General features: G+C 39.8%; 1 protein-coding gene across 1 annotated transcript in view; it reads left to right on the forward strand.

Moving 5' to 3' along the window:
• Window positions 1-10887, forward strand: part of LOC139284844 (unconventional myosin-XVIIIa-like) — a 156053-nt gene extending 145166 nt beyond the window's left edge. The window contains exons 42-44 of the mRNA XM_070905181.1: window positions 5558-5680; window positions 7107-8611; window positions 10803-10887. Coding sequence (XP_070761282.1) covers window positions 5558-5680; window positions 7107-8610 — 1627 coding nt within the window. The 3' untranslated portion in view covers window position 8611; window positions 10803-10887. The remainder of the gene's footprint in view (window positions 1-5557; window positions 5681-7106; window positions 8612-10802) is intronic.
• The last annotated feature ends 9424 nt before the right edge of the window (window positions 10888-20311 follow it).

A 20311-nucleotide genomic window follows, 5' to 3' on the forward strand; every position in this document is an offset into this window, starting at 1 on the left:
TAGCACTGCCACGTTTGAATGAAAAAGCTCGTCTTTCCTTGTGTTTGGATAACACATAACATGGTTTTAGATTTTCATTAATACAGTACAGTATAATACAGTATAATAATTTGTATTAAGCTGTTCTAAAGTACATGATATCCAGAAATGTATACATCTAATTCTGAAGCCTTTTTCACTTCATAGAAAACACAGACTTTGAACCAACAAACATCAGCTTTTTTGCTATTGTGTCCTTTTTCTACAAACATGGACACATACTATGGAGCACACAGTGGACACACTTTGGCTTTGCGTCTAGTTAACTAGCTTATTCATTTCAATTATGTATTCCAGCAACTAACTCTGCAGCTAATGGAAGATAATGTTATGGAGATAGAAGTATGGTATCTGTTAACTTCTAATTAGCTCTAGCCAGGTAACATTATTATCATTAGCTTGCCAGCTAAAATGCTTTAGATACTGGTCCAGTAGTTTATACTGTGATGATACAGCAGTATGCAATACATTATATGATACTGTATACATGATTAACTTTATCTGCACTGGCTGATGTAGTTTTCTAAAGAAAGTTAGCTGCAGCTAGATAAATCACTGAAAAGGCTGATTGGACATCTCTCATTTCCACTTTAATTATTAATAATTGGTTAGTTTATTCATCATTAACAGAAATATGTATTGATCTAATCAGTTTTTGATATATTTTTGATTTAATTGACCTAATTACTTAACTTTTAGTGAGCTACCAAAATCCACCAAGGGAAAACTGCAGTTTGCAGGCTAGGTAACTAATTAACTAGTCAGCTGTATTTGATTTAATTTGATTTATTCATGGGTCTACGAAACACACCAATCCAAAGGATAACATGTTCAAGTGAGAAGACTTATTTCCAACATGGTCCCAAGATGTTAAAAGCCAAAGCAAAATGACATGAATACAAAGTCATCCAAAAAAATAAATAATATGATATTATGAATATATATCAAGTACAATTTACATTAAAAATATGTCACCTTACTTCACAGAAATCCCAGAAACTTCTAAAAGTCCCTTTTGTTTTTGTAATTAGATATTTAATAAAAGGCTGTTCTACAGCCTGAAGAGTTTAAAAATGTCCCTTTAAATGTCAATATTGGTCTGTTTAGATGCGAAATGTGTGCAATTCATATCGCACTGATTTTGCAACACAGATTAACAGTGTTACCTTTTCATGTGACACTGTGGATGACAGTGTTTCCTGATGGTCTTGGAGAGGATGCATATGCCTGTCTGTGCTCCAAAGCCAAAGGGACTTCACTGGGTCAACAGTTTCATATATCGGAGGCATAAACAGTAGTGCCTATAAGACCCAGGGACACAGAGTGGCAAAGCTAAGCAGAGCAGAGCAGGAGAATCCATAGAAGCTAATGATGAATGTAATAGTGTGTAACAGAGATCTACAACCAATGGGGGCAGAATGTCACAGACAATTAATGTCTCCTCAGCACTGTGTTTGTTTGCTTCCCCCTGGCTATCCGGCAGGGCTTAACTAATGGTATGGTGGTCAAGGACATAAATTGTGGCTGACACTATGTGTGAAGCGCTCAATTAAATAGTGCCCGCGATTGTGGTTTTTGGCTGTAGACCTGATAGCTCTCTGTATGAAATTGTATGTTGTGATATGAAAGTCTTGGAGAATAATGACAGTCACCTAGAGGATGATATATAATCTTGTCACTTCCTCTAGAATATTTTTGCATAGGTAGATGTTGAAAACATGCACTGATTCACATTGTATGCAGACGAAATTTGAGGAACGCAAAAAACACAACACACTGAAACTAATGGGAGGATAGCAATGCACATTGGAGACTGCACCAATTTTCACCAAGATTGTCTCATTTTTAAACAAACCTTTACACCTTCAGATCTGTCTCAGTCCAATCTAAAAGATTCTGTTATCACATTAGAAAAACCTACACACAGTGCTTTATGACGAGAGTAGTGCCTGAAGCATGCATCTGTACCCAAACCTGTCTCTTAGAAATTATGTTCATGTACTACTAATTTGCAACAGCAAATACGTTCTGAATGAAACATCATCAACATAATTTGGAACTGTTTTTAACTGAACATATCTGTAAAGTTTCTAAATATTCATACTGAACATAGCTACAAAACATTTACTGTCAACGTTTTTCATTTATTTTACTACAATAAACGATTAACAAATGTTTTCATGGTTATGTTGAGGCAAAGTTTTTTAGCAACCTAAACCTAACCACATGCGGGATGCAAATCCTGGTGTCAAAGTCCTGCGATTAGTACGCCCACCATCCAACTTGACCAGCTTCCTCCTTACTTTTGTGTGGTACAAGAACATAACACTTTGTGGACTGGAAAAGCATTTGCCAGTCCACGACATAAAAACATAATCCAGGCAGCAATTACATTTCCTCCAAAATGTATTTGGCAAAACAATTTCTAGTAGAAAGAGTTTCTGTACCACAAGCTAAAACAGCCATTTTTAGTACTGCTGTATGTTACAGGAAACTCAGCAGTGTCACTGTTACAAGGTGCACTTTATTTCCCCATTTCCATTTTTCCATTTTCTCAAGGTAAGAGTTGTTATATAAAACCAGTGTTGCTAGTGAAGAAAAAGGCTGAAAGACTAATTTAAGAGGGCTGTAAGAGTTGACTCACCAAAACCTGGCCAACACATAAATCCTTGCAAAGCTTTAAATGGTCAGATAAGTCTGGAGTTTAGGTTCTGCTACCTGACGTTAGAGAGTCCTCTCCTCTCTTTGAGTGTTGTTTACCCAGTCTTTTCTCACAAGTCCATAGTGCCAAAGACAAAGACGCTCTGTCATCATAACAGTAGGCAGCAGCAAATCCCTAGATTGTCTAATAGTCAAGGCATGTTCTGCAAAGCTAATTACAGCTTAAGAGTCTGTCACCCCCGTCCTTCCTCCCATCCCTCCTTTCTCGTCTTTGGCGTGAATGCCGTCCCAGCTTTACTGTCCAAGGTTATTGTATTCCATAAAAGCTAGCCGGCTATGCATTTCGATCTCACAGGGAAAGCCATTATGTGAAATCTCCCCTTTGAAATCTAGGGAGCTTTTGTCTCTGAGTGCTAATGATTTTAATTATAGGTGGTACTAAGCCTAAGAAAATACTGTTGTTCTCCCTCTTCCTTGACAAGATGGGAGGCTTTCTGAAACAGATGCAGAGATGTTGAGCCACCCCTCTGATGTCTCTGTAGGTCTATTAAGCTGTAACAACTTAATTTCACAGCACCACGCATGCACTGGGCTTTGACGGCACTTAATGAGTGTTGCGCTCTTTTCATCCGTATCAAATTTTATGACATGCCCTCTATTTTACTCCATGGCTCGCAGTGGTTTGTGAACGTGTAATGATAATTGAGAGGAAAAGCAGTGCAGTACCCAGCTGTGTAACAAATCATTCTGTCAAGAACTGAAATTATGAGTGTATGCATAAGACTGCTTGTGTGCGCAGGACTGGTGATAAAAATAATTACCAGATGAAAAGTAAATCAAGACATTTTCTGCCACTCCACCGTGCAATTGAAAATATTTAGGCTTTCTTCAACATAGGTGTTGCTTTCATAGTCTTTGCCATATTTCATCATTGGTTGTGGTAACATTTATAAATCTGAAAACAAATAGAAGTGAGACAGTGTGCAAGATATTTTCTCTTTCATTCAGGCCCTGCTGCTGTCTGACACAGAGATCTACACAGTTAAAGGGACACAGCTTTCACATGTCAAAGTCCATTGACTAATCAATTCGTAGACGCACACTGCACTCATAAAAAGAGTTGCGCAATGTCCAATGCAAGCCCGGTGCATTGTGGCACTTATTATGGAAAGGATCCCTGCAGAGATAGACATTTTTGTTAGTGTAAGAGGACTTTGTCTTCCTGCAGGAACTCACCTCTCGTGAGACTTCTCCCTGAACAAGACTTCTGTTTCTGGTCAAACAAAAAGGATCTTACTCTTTAACAAAAAGGTCTGTCTCTGTCATTTCCAAAATGTTGTCACTTTCAGCCTGTCAGTGGCAAAAATAAGCAGTGGACATACTTCTTGCATGGGCGCAGTTGCCCCCAAAGATTGTTTCAGCCATTGCAGCCCATTTGCGGCTGTCGGCGGAGGAGATCTACTGGACCAATACTAAAACTATTACTCACATCCAAATCAATGCAGCAGAACCAGTGATGATATCCTTTTTATTCCATGCATTCTTCTGTCTTGTCAAAAACCTGGCTGGCGCCTACATTACCCACAATGCAACTCGACTGCCAAAATTTAGGTTAGGTGTGTTATACTAGTAAGCAAGCAGAGATAAGGAGTGGGCTCCAGAGGTCTGGTGAGATTTTTTCATTTTCAAACTTCACTCCCAACATCAGTTTATCAGATTTCACACAGCTCTGTGTAGCCTTTATACAACTTTTTTTCACATATGCAGTGGTACTCCCCAGCACCTATACAGACTTTGATGTTTTAAAATTGGTCTGTTTGAGAAAATTAGTATGGAGTATGAGTATGGAGACTACAAATTTATAACAGCATTACAAACTGTGGGCATAGAGTTTGAAAGACGCAGGCATTTAACAGGCATGGAGGGTCTAATGAAAATGCTATTAAGTTGCATTTGAGGAAGTATATAATCCAGTGATTTTGGAGCTTGCGATATCAAGATATCTCCAGTATATGCGTCTGCCTCTTTGATTTTCTTTTCTGTGTCTCACAAGTCCCCCCAAAGGATGGAACGCCAATGCTAAATTGTTTTAGCACCCCTTTACAGCATCATCAACCACAATTCATATTCACTTTCCTCTTCACTTTCAAATGTAGAACTGAAGACTTTAAAACCAGTCCGGGTTGGGTGTGTGTCCAGCAGAGTGTGAAAATAAAAGCCAGGTTGGACAAAACTGAAAGTTCCTATATGATATGATATGATATGATGTGATATGATATCATGGGGTTTTGTTCCTGTTATGGTGCTACTTGAGCTCTCAAGTAGCTTTGGAAGAGTAAAGGTTGAATGTTTGTTGGATGCCTTAGTGCAAGCTGCTGCTGGACCATGATAGCACTCATCTAAGGGACAACAGTGAGAAGTTGCCATGTGGTCTTTACAACCTCCATTGTGCATGTTTGTGTGTTTCCAAGGGCTCTTTGAGCTGACTGCATGTGCTGTCTTTCATCCATTTGTTAACAAAGAGGTGGTAGCAGAAAATTATGTGGTAGACGAGCCTACAAAGGAGGAGAACAACCAGCAGATACACGGCTGGGGCAGTAGTAGGCATCCGTTGCCTTCGTCCCCTTTGCTTCCACACTAATACATACAACCTGTTCTTCATTCTCTGGTTCTACAGCTACAGAGAATTACAGGAATGTTCCTACCTGTGTTGACTCTCCTTTCACACTAACATTTCTTTCACCTTATTCTCTCCTCTCTGAATGGCCATTTCTTACTTCCTTTTCTCTATTCCTTTGCCATCTCGTCTCTCCTTTCCTTCACCTAACATGTTTTCCTGTCTATGACTCCTCACCAGTCAGGGGGATTCAGACACAGACTCTGAGGTGGAGGATCGTGTGGACGGGGTGAAGTTCTGGTTGTCCAAAAGCAAAGGTTCTGCCAAGAACCTATCGGATGACGGCAGCCTCAAGGGCTCCAGGTCAGTACAATGCCAGTTGCTATTACTATCACTGCAGTACCAGTTAGGAAGCAGTCTACCATTTGACTAACATTTGACTGCTTTTGGACTGTCTGGATGAAATGGTTTACATGATCTGACCCAGAGGAAATAAAGCGGAGCAGACTATTTGGCTGAAATGAGGAGACTGCTATTACTTAAATGGATTTTCAAGCAGCTTTGTCTTTATTGTCACCCGCTTGGTGAAGAGGGAACTTTTTTTCTTAAAACAAACCACCTCCTTGGTAGATTTATCGACATGCCCAATGGCCAGCTGGCATAGTCTACCTGAGCCGCTCGCTGAGATTAATGAATGTGTCTGCCATCTGACAGCTTTGATTGCCCCAGATTTGTCTCCTTACCAGAAGATTTAACTTCCCTCCCTCAGCCGAGCCACTCCCAAAACTTTTGGAGTTTTTAAATCTCTCTTAGCAGCATGTCCCCATAGACATACACTGACTGATTCACATCAAGCTAGCCAGCACTGCCCCTTGTAGTAGTATCTTTCAAGTTCAAGTGACTTTAATTGCTATTTGCACAGGTACACAAGTACAAGTACATTGGAATTCTTGCCCAGTTCTGTCAGTCACTTAACAAAGAATTGACCAACAAAAGGGGGTAAAAGGGAGACAGAAATATTTTTATATTTATACTTTAACATGATTACTTTAAACTTACATTTGGAAAACATTTTCTGTCAGAGTTTACCCAAATGATGTTACTTAACTCTTCTGTAATGCCCACAGGGATACATTGTTTAGGATGAGTGTTAAACATACAGTACCTTGGTTCAACATATGGATTTTGCATAAAATAAGTATTACTGTAACAATTACTAGGTAACTTCCCATCAGAATTCACAAAGATTTTGCTAGCACTTATTGTGTTTCTATGAAAGTACAGGTACTCTGTGTTTTTACTGAAACCCAACGGTTAGGGTTACCCTAAACCTCAACTCATATCTAACAGAAACATTACTTCACAATTGCAAGATGGACATACTATTTATTTTTCTAAGCAAATCCTGTTTGTCTTTTTTCTGTAGAATAGCTGTAGCTTGCTTGCAGTAGCATGCTTTCTCTACTCTCTGTACTCTGTTATCATTACTGGGGTCTTCATTTGTCCTTGGTTGGCAATAAAAATGTTTTGGTGACTATCTTAACATTTCAATGCAGCCCTCAGTTGCACTCTCCTTAATCCGTCTTTTTTTCATTGCTGTACTCTCGTTTTGCTAAATTTCAGCTCTTACATTTCTCATCACATTTCTGTTTTTATGATTTGCTGAGTTTCATTCATTTGTTTCTTATTCTCTTCCTTCACTCACACCCGCTTGACCCAATATCTCATCTTTGTCATTTTCTATGCCACTGTCTTCATTCCTTTGTCCTTTCCGCTGTTTCTTTCTTAGATCTGCTGTAAATGTAGACACAATGGAAGGGAGAGAGTGGAAAGAGGGTAAGGAATGGAAAGAGGTAAATAAAGAGGGCAAAGAGGTAGAGCCCAGCAGGTCAATGTCAGTGATGAGCTCCCTCAGCTACAGAAAACGATCCAACCTTGATTCTATCGGTGGCAAAGGGGATGCACTCTTTAGTGCCCTCAAGGAGAATGCTGAGTCAGAAGACGCTCTATCCTGCCATAAGGCTAAACCCAAAAGCTCAGATCTTCAGGACGATACCTACTCGGTGAACTCCAGGAGGAAGTCCCAGGCAGGGGTTGACATGAATGACAGAGAATCAGTCATCTCTCAGGCCTATTCAGAGGCCAACAGCCGAGCCAGGAAAGGCATGGACAGCCGCTGGGGTGACTTTGACAAAGAATCAACCATTTCATTCACTGCACAAAGTCGGGCCTCCACACGTCTTGGGTTAAGCCCAGAGTCTACCATCAGTTTAGGTATGTCAAGCCCACTTGGACGCCGCCGAAGCACCTCACGCTTAGATGAGGGCAGAGGCGGACGGTCACTGTATGGCAGCAGTCCCAGTAGCCCTTGCTTTAGCAAACGATCTGGGGGTCACAGTCCTGGAAGTGTTAGCCGAGCTGATTCCCATATGTCACTGGCACGCAGCTGCCACCTGAGTGAGTTTGACGTTGTTTTTGATGACAGTCGAAGTGTGGCCTTCACAGAGAGGTCAGCATACAGTCCTCACTCATCCACCGGCCGTAGTATCTCCATGCCACCACCACAAGCCAGATCATCAACTACTGATAATGACCCAATTGATAACTTGGATATCAAACCAGTCAGTCATCGCAATTATTTAGACCCTGACCTAGAGAAAGCCATCAATGAGGTGCTGAGTTTCAAGCCTATCAAATTCAAGCGCAGGAGCTTGGAAGACTCTGCGGATGAAAAAGAAAAATCGAAGAATGATCAGGACACCAGTAAAGTTATCCGTAATCGAGACAGTACTCGCCCTGCCAGCAGTGTTAGACGCTCTGCATCTGCTGTGGACTGCATGAGACCACCCCACAGGGCCAACAGCTGCAGCAGTCGCCATCGCAGTAAGAGCAAAGGCAAGAAAAAGAAGAGAAACCACAGCTCCGAGTCTGACAGCTCAGGAGACAACCATTATCACAGGAGCAGCTCCAAGAGGAGGTCCAAGAAGTCCAAGAAAAAGTCCAAGAAGAGGGATGAATCTCAGTCTTCTTCTTCATCTTCTTCATCTTCAGATTCCGAGTCAGACTCAGCGTCAGAGTCGAGCTCCGGTGCCTCTACCATTTCCTACCGAAGCTCCAGCAGTGTGAAGAGGGCCCCGGTTCGAAAAGTGTGCAACCCAGAAGGGAGAGGAGAAGCTAGGCCACAGAGCGAGAGCTCTGAGAGCCAGCCCCTTAACAAAAAAGACGATAAGAAGAGGAAGAAAAAGGTGGACAGCCTGATGATGAAGTACCTGTACCGGCCGGACAGTGACTGAGGTGGTTGCCTGATGTGGACTTACCTTGAAGAGTGTTTTTGAAGCATGACATGACCTAACCAATTAAGACCTTTTCACTGTTATCAATCAGCACATGAAATTAATTCTAATTTGTGGGTTGCGTTTTTGATGATGTGTCAACTTAGGCATGCTTTTGATGTTTAAATGGTAAATGGTCTTCACCTATATAGCGCTCTTGAACCGTAACGGTTCCCAAAGCGCTTTACAGATCAGGTCTCGTTCTACCCTGCTCTTCCTCCCGTGTGACAGCGCTAACCACTGCGCCACCGTACCACCACTACTAAATGTTCTCAGTTACCTCTTTGGCGGTCTTTTCACTAGTTTAATACTGTTAAGGCTTTAATTGAGGACTCTTTGGACGCAGAAGAGACTTGGGTGTGTTGTGAATTTATCACACCAGGAAGTGTAGTTGGTTAGAAGGTGCACTCAACATGGATGTTAAGTCAGCCTTTAATTACTCCCGAGATGTCACATTGATGTGTAGCTCCAGAAAGGTAAAAATAACAGGAGTCAATTAAGAGAGGCCATAATACATTTTTCCTTCCAGTCCCATAACTGCAGGGATAATTAGACCCTGGGCATTGATTTTCAAATTCATTTGAGATGCACAGTTGACAGTAATTAACCCCCAGTTTGCAATATTTCAGCAGTTTGAATGTTAAGTAATGTGAAAAAGCTGGCCTAGCTCTATGTAGACTGGTGATGGGAGTGGATTTTCCTTGTGTCAGAGTTCATTAGGAATATTTGGGATGAGATTACTTGAGTCATGATATTGGTTAATCATTTGTTTCATTTTCAGATTTCTTGTTTTCTTCTTTGCTCTAATTCACTTGACAACTGTAACATTTTGAGAGGATGGAATCACATGTGCACAGTGCTTTGTATTTGTTATTTGAATGGCATAGATATATTCCCTTAGTAACCATAATAACACAAAACAGTTTTGCATGCTAGCGTGGTACCACATGCATGAGATTTTGTGCCCACTAGATGCTTGAAGAAAGGCTAACCTCGCAACATGGCAAAATGTACAGCAACTCTTTGGTGGTTAAGAGAGCTCAACATACTGTAACACAAGAACACACAAGCAAAGAGACAAAACACGTATGTCAAATTACAAAAAACACTGCAAATATATGAAATGCAAGCACACTGAGAAACATTGACAATTAGACAAACATTAGCAAATACAGAAAAACTGCAAGTAGTACAAAAGTGACACAACAGAAGATTGGGGACACTAAAAACAGATGAACTAATAGCTAGTAAAAGGCTAATTCTAGGTGCGCTAATATCTCAAATAACATCAGATAAGAGCCTTAAAACTAAGATTAGCTTATTTAACTGACAATAAGTGGTCAGATTCAGCAAATCGTGTTTTATTGTCCACTGGAAACTACTTTTATTTTCCAATGGAGTTCCATTGTTGTGTATGACTTGCAGCATTTCTGTATTTGCTGGTATTTTATACATTTGCAGTATGTTCGTGTTCCAAGTTAGCCCTGATCCAGGACCACTGTGTATCACAGTCTTTAATGGCCATCTCACAATATCCTTTGGGCTTTTTAAGGGTTCATACTCAGAAGAATGTTCATAATACAAACTCACAGGATGATGGGCAATCCTTTTAGCAACTTCCAGGTACAAGAAAAACAATTTCAGGTGAGCGCAAGTAACAAAAGAAACCTTTTCTTTACTCACATTAAATTTAACCCTTTAAAATCAAAGATGGTGCAGGATTTCTTCCTTGCTCTTCAACTGGGGCGCTGCTAAGCTGCAGTGTGCTTAGTGCTGCCACTGGTGGCTGGAAGGTGTATTACAACAATACTACAAATGAATACAGTTGTCTCATTCATATACACTTTTCTCGGTCAGACTAAATTGTTTCTTTTGTTATTTTACGTCTGCCTGTCGTTTTATTCCACCTGGTAGGTCAAGATTGCCTTGCAACCAGTGAGTTTGTATTTTTAATATTGTTCTAGTAATACATTTTATGAACCCCTTTTTTTGCCACATTGTTTTCTAAATGCAATGTATGTATTATATAATAATGATGATGATTTCTACATTTGCTTGTGTTTTTTTTTTCCTTGCAGTGTATTGAGCTCTCTAAAAAAAACTTCTCTGCTTTCTTGATAATGACATCAGCTTATTGTTGTTTCCTGCTCCAGCCCCCCTGGCCGAAGACGCTACTGCTTTGAAAGATCTGATGAAGAGGAAGAGGAAGAAGAAAAAGAAGAAGGCGGGGCAACCCAGGGCGCTTACTACTCTCGATACAGATATGGCAGCCATATGAAAGACGACAGCAATGAGGACAAGCCGTGTGAGACAACATCATAGTCCTCGCTGACAGCATCCATCCTCCGAAATACACCCTCATTCAAATGTGACAGTTTGTCTTGCATGCAAAGTTGACCTAAAAAATGTGGTCAGTCTGACACAATCATACATTTAAACACTCACAACCCTGCAGAAAAACAGACATTCTAATACTGTAGATGTTACTAACACTCAGTTAGAGATCATCACAGGATTTCGTCATAGTTTGACAAACCACATGGTCTCTTTGACTCAGCATTCATCAGTCTAACCTCACTGCACACACAGCAGCTCCGTTATTAACGACTTGACTCTGCTGGTTGCATGCAGGCAGCAGTTGCTTGGCTTGAGCAGCCATCCTGTTTAACTCCCACCGTGGTTGTAACTGAGCCAAAGAACTTGAGGTTGCAATGATGATAGATTATTTTGTTCCCTGTCGTTGTCTCTGTCACTCTTCCTCTCTTCTTTACATATAGTACACCACAATATGTACCGCTGTAGTACGATGTGTTACAAAAAAGCCTTTGTTCAAGTTTTTTTTTCTTTTTCTTCTTTCCTTTTCGGGACAAGTGCCATTTGATTTAAGTGGGCTTCTCTACAGCTGGCTTCTCTGCAGCTGTGGCATTTCATGATCTGCTGCACCGTACACTCAAGACTCTCTCATCATCATCTGCTGGCTTTTTGTTTGGCTGAAAAGTTTTCTGCCTTTTGCTGGCAAATGATCTCTTCCTTACAGAGAAAGAGGATTCCATTACTAACTGCTTCGCCATGAAAGCGCAGAATTTTTCTCCAATTGAATCTTTTCTTTTTGACATTTGACAGATTTGTTTTGCAGAGGACCGCCATCAAGGAAATACATTTCTGTGATTTTTGATCTTACCTATGCGAAATGCCTCGTCTCATTTTCATTCGACTTGATTTGACTAAGTACTTCTTTAGTGATGAAGTGACTTTGGCTTTGTTGTGCTTGTCATTCACATGCTGTCTGTGTTTTGTTTTTAGTTAGATGTGATTTCCTTATCCAAAGGGAATGTACTTGACTTTAGGCACCAGTCATTTGTTGGTTTCTCACAAAAACCACTGAGCATATGGTATCCCCAACCACCATGTTGAAGGAAAAAAGCTGGTGTTGTGCTATATTTTTCATACCAACAATGCGTTTTCTTGACCTTTAGGAATAATATGTGTAAGGTCCACTTAACAAGTTTTTTGGAGCTTTCAACCACATATCTCAGCCTTCTTCAGCGAATGGAGCTGGCTCAGGTGTCATCACAACTCTAAACCTAAACCTGTTGGTTCCTACTGAAGAAATAAATCTTTAAAAATGGCTCACAAATATGGTTTTATTTTTAAAAAAGGTTCAATAATTCCCTAAGTTGCCACTACAGTAGTCGTAGTTTTTAACAAACCGGGAATATGCTAGTGCTATGCTATGCGTCAAGATATAAACTTGTATCATCAATTCTTGTTTCAATACCTGAAAACCATTCCACTTTTGTGGAGCAGCATACTCCAGTAGAGCAGGGTTTTATGAAAGTGGATGGTGCAACTCAGCTAATAAGACTCACTATTTCAAGTATATCTAATTAGAACATTTTTGAACCAACACATAATTTGTTCAAATTAATGGGAACACAACACACGTAGCCTGTCCTAAAATCTGTTGTAGAATTGACATTGTTCTGCTCATTCACTTTGCCTGACCTATGTGTAGTTTTTCCATCCGCTGTTTCGAATCCAAATTATTCTACTCATTACTTCTCAGATGGTTTGGTGTCATGATTCACCATAGCTAGCTAGCTAGCTTTCTCCTTTTTGCCCTAGTAAAAAGAACATTCGCATAGTTTACCGATAGGGCAACAAGGCAAGCAGTAGATCAGAGTGACATTGACCGATTATACATCGAGAATTTATAATTTAAACTGATCATTACAGATTAAGTATGACATATTTTCCCATGTGCCACAAAATTAAGTATAATATAAAGTGACAGGCCTATCAGCCAATAGGCTATGCTAGTTTCTGCTTTTGGATTATCTGGCTCTCTGTCCCCTCAAAGGTCAGCACTGTCCGGATGATTTGCTATTCAGTCAATGGTCTAAACTTGAGTGTCAAAGTCCACCACAGTGTAATTGCAAATCCGGCAAGCAGATCCACTGATGGCAGTGATTCCTTTGAAATTAATTGATATTTCCTCGGATTAATGTCTTTTCATGGGTTTTAAAGACAATTAGGAAAATCTAGAATATCACCAGCATTCTCCTTTCAGGCCTCATTGGGTACCTGTAACTTGGTTATACAGACTGTCGCGTGTCTAGTTAACAAATACTGTAAAATCATGTTCAATGACTTTGAGGCCTGTTCATTTGTCAGGTTTTCTTTTTTTATAATCCAGTGATGCCTCTAAACAGCAAGAAAATCGGAACCTGCTTTTTCATTGTTGCTTAAGTATTACATCTCACCCTTTGGTTGTCTGTCTGGTATTTACTGAGTATTATTAAGATATTTGTGAAAGCCATTTAAAGTCCAGAAGAGTTTGACATGGCATCTAGGGCTGAAAAAAATTAGTGGCTGTTCTTCATTGTGGGAAAAGTTGAGTGTGATTCTACTATACATGCTTTTTGTAGACTTTTGTCTTCATTTTTATTCTCTATGCAGTCAACACAAGTGTGGAAATGTGTGTTTTGACCTTATTGACCCCGATCAAAGTGTCTGGCTTCAACAGAAAAAAAACAAAAGAGCAGACATAATATTGCTAACTTCACACAGTATTTATATATAAATATGTGTATGATTCATGCTAGCTTTGAAAATAGTTCATGTTTATTTTCATTATTGAACAAATCGACCACTTGTTATAAATTTTGCATTACGGTTTAATATATTGTAAATAAATGATGGTGATGTTTTAGAATGCGTTGATGACTGGATTTTTGCTTCTGTGTGTCCTCAGTTTACATCTTTACCATTTATACTTAAATATGGAATTTTGACGTGCTTTTGTTCAAAGATTTCCAGAGGACATGCAGATAAAACAAATAGTGTTGTTTTCTGATCCATCCACTTTGCTGCTGTTGACATTTCTCAAAGCAGATGGAAACACCATTCACCCCGTGAATGCCTTTAAAGGGACACAAAACCCACTGACTTTGGGTTTTTTTTGCCTGTAATTTAAGAGAAAATAAGTAATTTATTTTAAGAACTAATAACAATACATCATTGCATCTCCAGACATCAACACAATAAGCTGGATGGCAGCAGGATTTCTGTTGGAGAAATCAAGTTTACTTGATGATAAAGATGATTCAAAGTGTCAGAGTGATAAATGCCGGCTTTAATTTCAAAAGCACACATCAAAATCTTGAAAAAACAAATGGAATGTGGTATGTCTCCTGTGGTTATGTCCACAGACGAAAGTTCAATCAACTCATGTTTGAGGGTTAGCACGATAAAATTCTTTCAAAATAACATTTCTCTTTAAGTCTTCACATGAGGATGGCTGAGAAAGTTTGATGCAACTTCTCTGGGCTCTATTTCCTGAGGCTCCTTCCTTACCTGCAGGTGTTAGCTATGCTTGTGGCGTGGCTCTAGGGATGATAATGTGGGTCTGTTAGTTGGTCTGTCCACCACTTTCTACAATTTCCCCCTGGGGATCAATAAAGTATTTCTGATTCTGATTGGTCCAAACTGAAATATCTCAACAACTATCGGATGGATTGCCTTCAAATTTTGTATAGATGTTCATTGTCTCCAGAGGATTTAGACAAATTACTTTGATTATCCCCTGATTCTTTTTCTAGTGCCACCCGGAGGTTGACATTTATAGTTTGAGTGAAATATCTCAATAAATAGTGGAAGGATTGCCATGAGTTTGGTACTGACATTCATGTTCCCCTCAGAATCAATCAATTTCACACTGTGCTCTCTTTTTTTCTACCAGTTTTCAAATGATTCTGATGGTATACGTTTTTGCTTGTAGAAAAATTAGGCAATCCTTGTCAAAACTGGTCCCGTCTATGTGTTGCTTTCAGCCTTTTATTCTATGTCTCTGAGTCTGCCTCACTGTATTTTTTTGATACTATCACTAGTTGGAAATTACCAAATTCTAGAAATAGCTTTAACACATCCCTATCACCAGACAAGAAGATCAGTACTTGACAATTCTGCAAAACCCTAGAATACATTATTTTTTATATTTTTTCCATGTAATGCAAACATTTTTCAAATTCTTGCTTTCTACAATATCTATGCATGGCATCTTAGAAAGTATCAAGACATTCTGATGTTGGACTTATAAATTAAAGCCCTCTGAAATCTTTCAATGAAGCTTTAGTTATGAGATTCAGATTGATATTAATAGGAAACTTCCTGTTGCCACATACTAAATTCACTTCAGACTAATAGTAGATCACCCCAGGGTGTCACTCCCTCAGTATCAAGACATTCTGATGTAGGAGTCATAGCCATAGCTTTATTAAGAGATTTTAACAGGCTTTTATTTTGGTCAACAACCAGTCTGGAGTGAAATTAGTCTGTGGCAACAGGAAGTTTCTTTTTAATTGTTAGCTGAATGAACATTGTTTATATATGACGGATTTATTTTGAAAATCAGTTCTTACACGCTCTTACCATAATGCCTAGTGTATACAAGTACCACAAAACAACATGGGGGCTAGTTTGACCGTGTTTTAAGTGGAGGCTGGCTTGACTGTAGTCTTTAAAGCCAGGTACTGAAACCCCTCAGGGCCATCCGTTCCCACCAATCTTCTCTGTACCCTCAGCCAACTACAGGAGGTTACAGTGGACCCAGCTGCTTCTGCAAAAGCAGCCTGGGGCAGCACATTTATGCATTGACCTGTGGCTGTGACGAACAACACGATGTGGTAGAATCATGATTTCAGTGTGTTGGTTTTGAACAACAATTGATAGAATAAATCACAATTATTTGTAGAATGCAAACTGGATCATCAAGAGGATTTGCTCATGCAGTCAATTGACCCCTAAATGTGTTACTGATAAAATCCTTATTGTCCGTTAAAATAGCTATAAAAATATGTATATATAAAAAAATCTTATATTGGTATAGATGAGTTAGAGTTTGCATACTTTTATATTTTATACTCACAGAGACTGTTACAGTGCTAATTATACAGAAGCCATGTGTTTTTCCTCCAATAGTGGAAACTGATGATATGGCCTTCCATCTAGTCTACTCTGATATGCACTGTAAGGAATAGTGTTTCATTTTCATATTAATCAGGTCAAACATTTTGTGATAAGCAAATGTGGCAAATGTTTTACACGCTCATTTTCTGCATTTGTAGCGCCCCCTAGTAGTTGATGAATGAAATGTAAGTTTCAGGCACTTCTGTGGACACATCCTGCTAGTTTTGTGATGACTGGTCAACGGCCGTTGACTGTGGTCTATTTATGTGCTTAGCCACACCCTGTTTGAAGTTCATTGGTCAATATCTTGGAAACGAAAGAAGATATCAACAAGCTTTATACAACTTTTGATAAGCTTCATCATCATGATGATCCACAAAAAATTTGGTAGCAATCAGACCTACGATTTAGGAGAAGATATCAATGTGTTTTTCACAAAATTCAAAATGGTGGAAAATGTAGTGAGGTGGGGTTTTTTTAGACCACATTGAGCTGGACATGTGTGTAAAATTTGAAGTCAATCGGAGTGACATGTGAGTGACAAGTTTCATGTTTGTAGCCCATTCCAACTCACGGCAATTTGAGGCGTGGCATAAGACAACAAATAATAATAATAACAAACCGGCACAAACTCAGTAGGGTTTCTACCCCTTGTCACTTCCTGTGTCCACTATGTGGCGCCAGAGAACACGCAATAATTGTATGTTATGTTCCTGTATACCATGAGCAGACCAAACCGTGTAAATTTCATGTAAATCCAATGATGTTTTTCACGTATGGCTTGCTTCCTGTTGCCAGTACTGCTTCCTGTTGCCAGTAGGTGGCGCTATGACTCATATTCAATACGTTCATGTAGAAATCCTCAGGACTGGACTCTAATCAAACATATCGCATATTGGACAATGTACAGTCAAGTTACAACTGCTTCCTGTGTCCATTAGGTGGCGCTATAGAACATACAATAATTGTATGTGATGTTCCTGTATATAAAGAGGAGATCACACCATGCAAATTTCATGTAAATTGGGGGGGGGGATCTATCGAGCCATTTTGCCACACCCATGCACAAGACCTATAAAACATAGAATGTTTTCCCACTTCTTCCACACATGCAAAGTTTTCAAACATCCCTAGCCCCTCAAAAGTTGCTTTCTCTGAGACCTATGACCTTGACAATGTATGAAATGTATGTCAAGCAGCGCTACAAAAACATCTGCTGTGTGTGTGTTTGTACAGACTTTCATTAAATGCTCAAAGTGACGTTGAAGGACGTCAGAGTGAGATCAATAGTAAATCTAATATTTTGATGATGAGGAATGTGCTTCGCATTTTGTCCTTCCTTCAACGTCTGACTTCAGAGAGCAGAGAAAATCCTTAATCTTTTAATCATATTTTATGTGCATCAATCAGAAGGACATTTTTTTCACTTTATCTGCATTAGAAAATGTTAAACTTTACTAATTAAGAAAGGTTTTGTGAACATGTGCAATATATTAACTTACACTCACGCCAGCAGCTCATTATGACATTACAATGACATTGTAGCTGCAGAAAGTCTACATAAGGATATGCGGCTGTCTGGATTCAGTCTGCTTTAACAATAGTTGCACACGAGAGAAGCGCCTTCACTTTGCCTTCAAACAAGATATCTTTTAGTTTCACCTGGTTTACAGACATCATACATTGTTTGTGCACAGTCAGTCCTCCAGTAGACCTCCACGATAGTCTCTTGCTGTGATTACCTGGACACCTGTGTCACAGCTGCAATGTCCCCACGTGAAATTGGTCCTTTCATCAGTGTTCTAAACATGCAGTGTTCAACAGGTCCATTCAATCCAATAATGGGGGCTGAAACCTATCCCTGCTTGCGCTGGGCGAGAGGTGAGGGCTGACACATGTAGACAACCAATCATTCATAATCACATGTGCGGGCAATTTCCACTTAACCTAACCTGCATGTGTTGACATTGTGGGAGGAAACAAGAGCACCCAGAAATGGGGAGAACATGTAAACTCTTCACAGAAAGGCCTTAATAGGGTTTGAACCACAGAACAGAAGGTCCTGGTCAAAAGGTACATTTGTAACCGTCTCCTTGGAATATGACTTTCTTCATGTTTTGCTGCAATGGGAGCTCATTTGTGTTAATTGAGCTAATTTATTTTTTTCTAATACAAATAAACTTGTTAGTTACGGCATGTTTAACAGTCTTAGACAAATCATTGATCAAGGTACATTATGGAAAATTAAAAGATAATGTAGGATCAACCACAATACTAAATTGAGTCTGCATAATTCCTCTTCCTCAATGAAATCCTCATTTGGGTTAAATATAATCTGCACATGATCTTACATAATGTGCCTTTAAATGATGTTAGTAACACAAAAATATGGATGTGGCATCTGTGATGTCACCCAAAATCATTTGGAGGCACATTTTGGAAGCCTGGATTTAGGAGCACTTGCAGCTACCTTGCCAGTCACAAGTCTTACAAGTGGCATAGCGTTTTCATGTGGCACACAGCAGCGACATACCACTAGTCAGCAGCTGCATATGCCAGTAAAGAATCGACATAAGCCACTGGGGAGTGGTATATGGCAGTGGAAGAGGTGTGACATTCCATTTTCATGTGCCATAAGTCGGTCAAACAGCAGTGACATACCACCAAGAATCAACATATGACGCAAAAAAAAAAAAAAAAGCGGAACACCATCGGCATGCCAGAGGACAGTGAAATTGGAGTAAGCCATTTATAAGTCGCACACTGCATCGGGCAAATCATAATAGGCAGCGGCATATGTCGACAAGAATTGGTACATGACAGTGGAACACAAGTGACATCATGTTGCCACAAGCCAGTAAAACTGCAGCAACGTATCAAAAACCAAATAGTGACATTCCACTCAGAATCGACACATGCCGCTGGAACAAGAGGCACCAGCCTGCATCACCAGCCACTTTTCGATTTTGGTGACACTCCTACTGGATGTGTAAATGAATAGTTCGCTAACATGTCAGTCATAACAACTATTATATATGAGGTACTAATATGTCAGTGTTGTGTTTTCAGCCAGGGCTGCAAGCAGGATTTTACATAATGACCTCTGTGTCATCAGTGATAGCTGCAGCACTGTTCTCTACGTCTTCCTAGTGATTTTAAAAATCACCACCAAGACACAGAAGTGTAATCCCCAATTAAGACTGAGGAAGAAATACTTATTTTGTATTTTGAGAGAGAAGTTGGGACTTTTTGAATATTCGGTACAGTCTGAAGTGCTGTATAGACATTATCTAGTTGCCAGTGCAGTTTATTAACTTCTCCCTGGTTCAAACATGGCCTGTACTGTTTAACACAAATGTATATCTTTTTTAATCACATTAACATCACATCACATTTACACTGGGCTCCTTTTGAGCTGTTTACTACACCGTCTGGTAATTAGCAGTAGCTGCAGCAGTGGCCTTGTAAACAGTTACCTATGCGGAGAGGTGATAAGAATTAATGCATAAAATGAATCAATAACAAGGGGGGGGGGGGGGGGGGGGCACCAGGCCTCCATTAGAAATAAATTAATCTAAATGCACTGGCATCTGGCTAATGAATTCAAATAAATATTATATTCTTCCCTCATACACACTTGTAGATACTTGGAATTAATTAAGCATCAATTGCCAGCCAATAGTGGAGGAATTCTCTTTTTCATATTTGGGAAAATGCGTAGAGGTTGGGAGGTCGGTGTCGTGCAGTTTTCTCTTCACGGGTCAAATACGTTTTGCGGCTCCCTGCCTGCAGTGTAGTTCCACTGACAAGCAAAAGCCAACAGGAAGCAACCTGAGGCAAGGTCAGATCATCTGTGGAGCTGGTAAATGATAGTGAATTCTCCCTCACTGTGGCTCTCCTATAGGGGAACATCCCCAAACAGCAGGCAGGCGGCTGCTCAGCTTCAACTCTCATATGGCATACAGCAGCTCAGCGGCTCAGGATTTCAGAAGTGGCTGTGCTGCCTCAGCACTTCCAGGACAGGGAAATGGCAATTTCAGGCAATTCTCTCGGGTGTTAATACCTTATATTTCACTTTTCTTTGGAATGGAATGAAAAAAAAAAACTCCTCTCCCGTAAACAGCCACAGCCTTTCTCTGTTTGAATTAGTTTAAAACTGAAACATAAATTATTCCTTATCCCTCCTCGTCCTCTG

This window comes from Enoplosus armatus, chromosome 5, assembly GCF_043641665.1.
Source record: "Enoplosus armatus isolate fEnoArm2 chromosome 5, fEnoArm2.hap1, whole genome shotgun sequence".
Classification (NCBI taxonomy): domain Eukaryota; kingdom Metazoa; phylum Chordata; class Actinopteri; order Centrarchiformes; family Enoplosidae; genus Enoplosus; species Enoplosus armatus.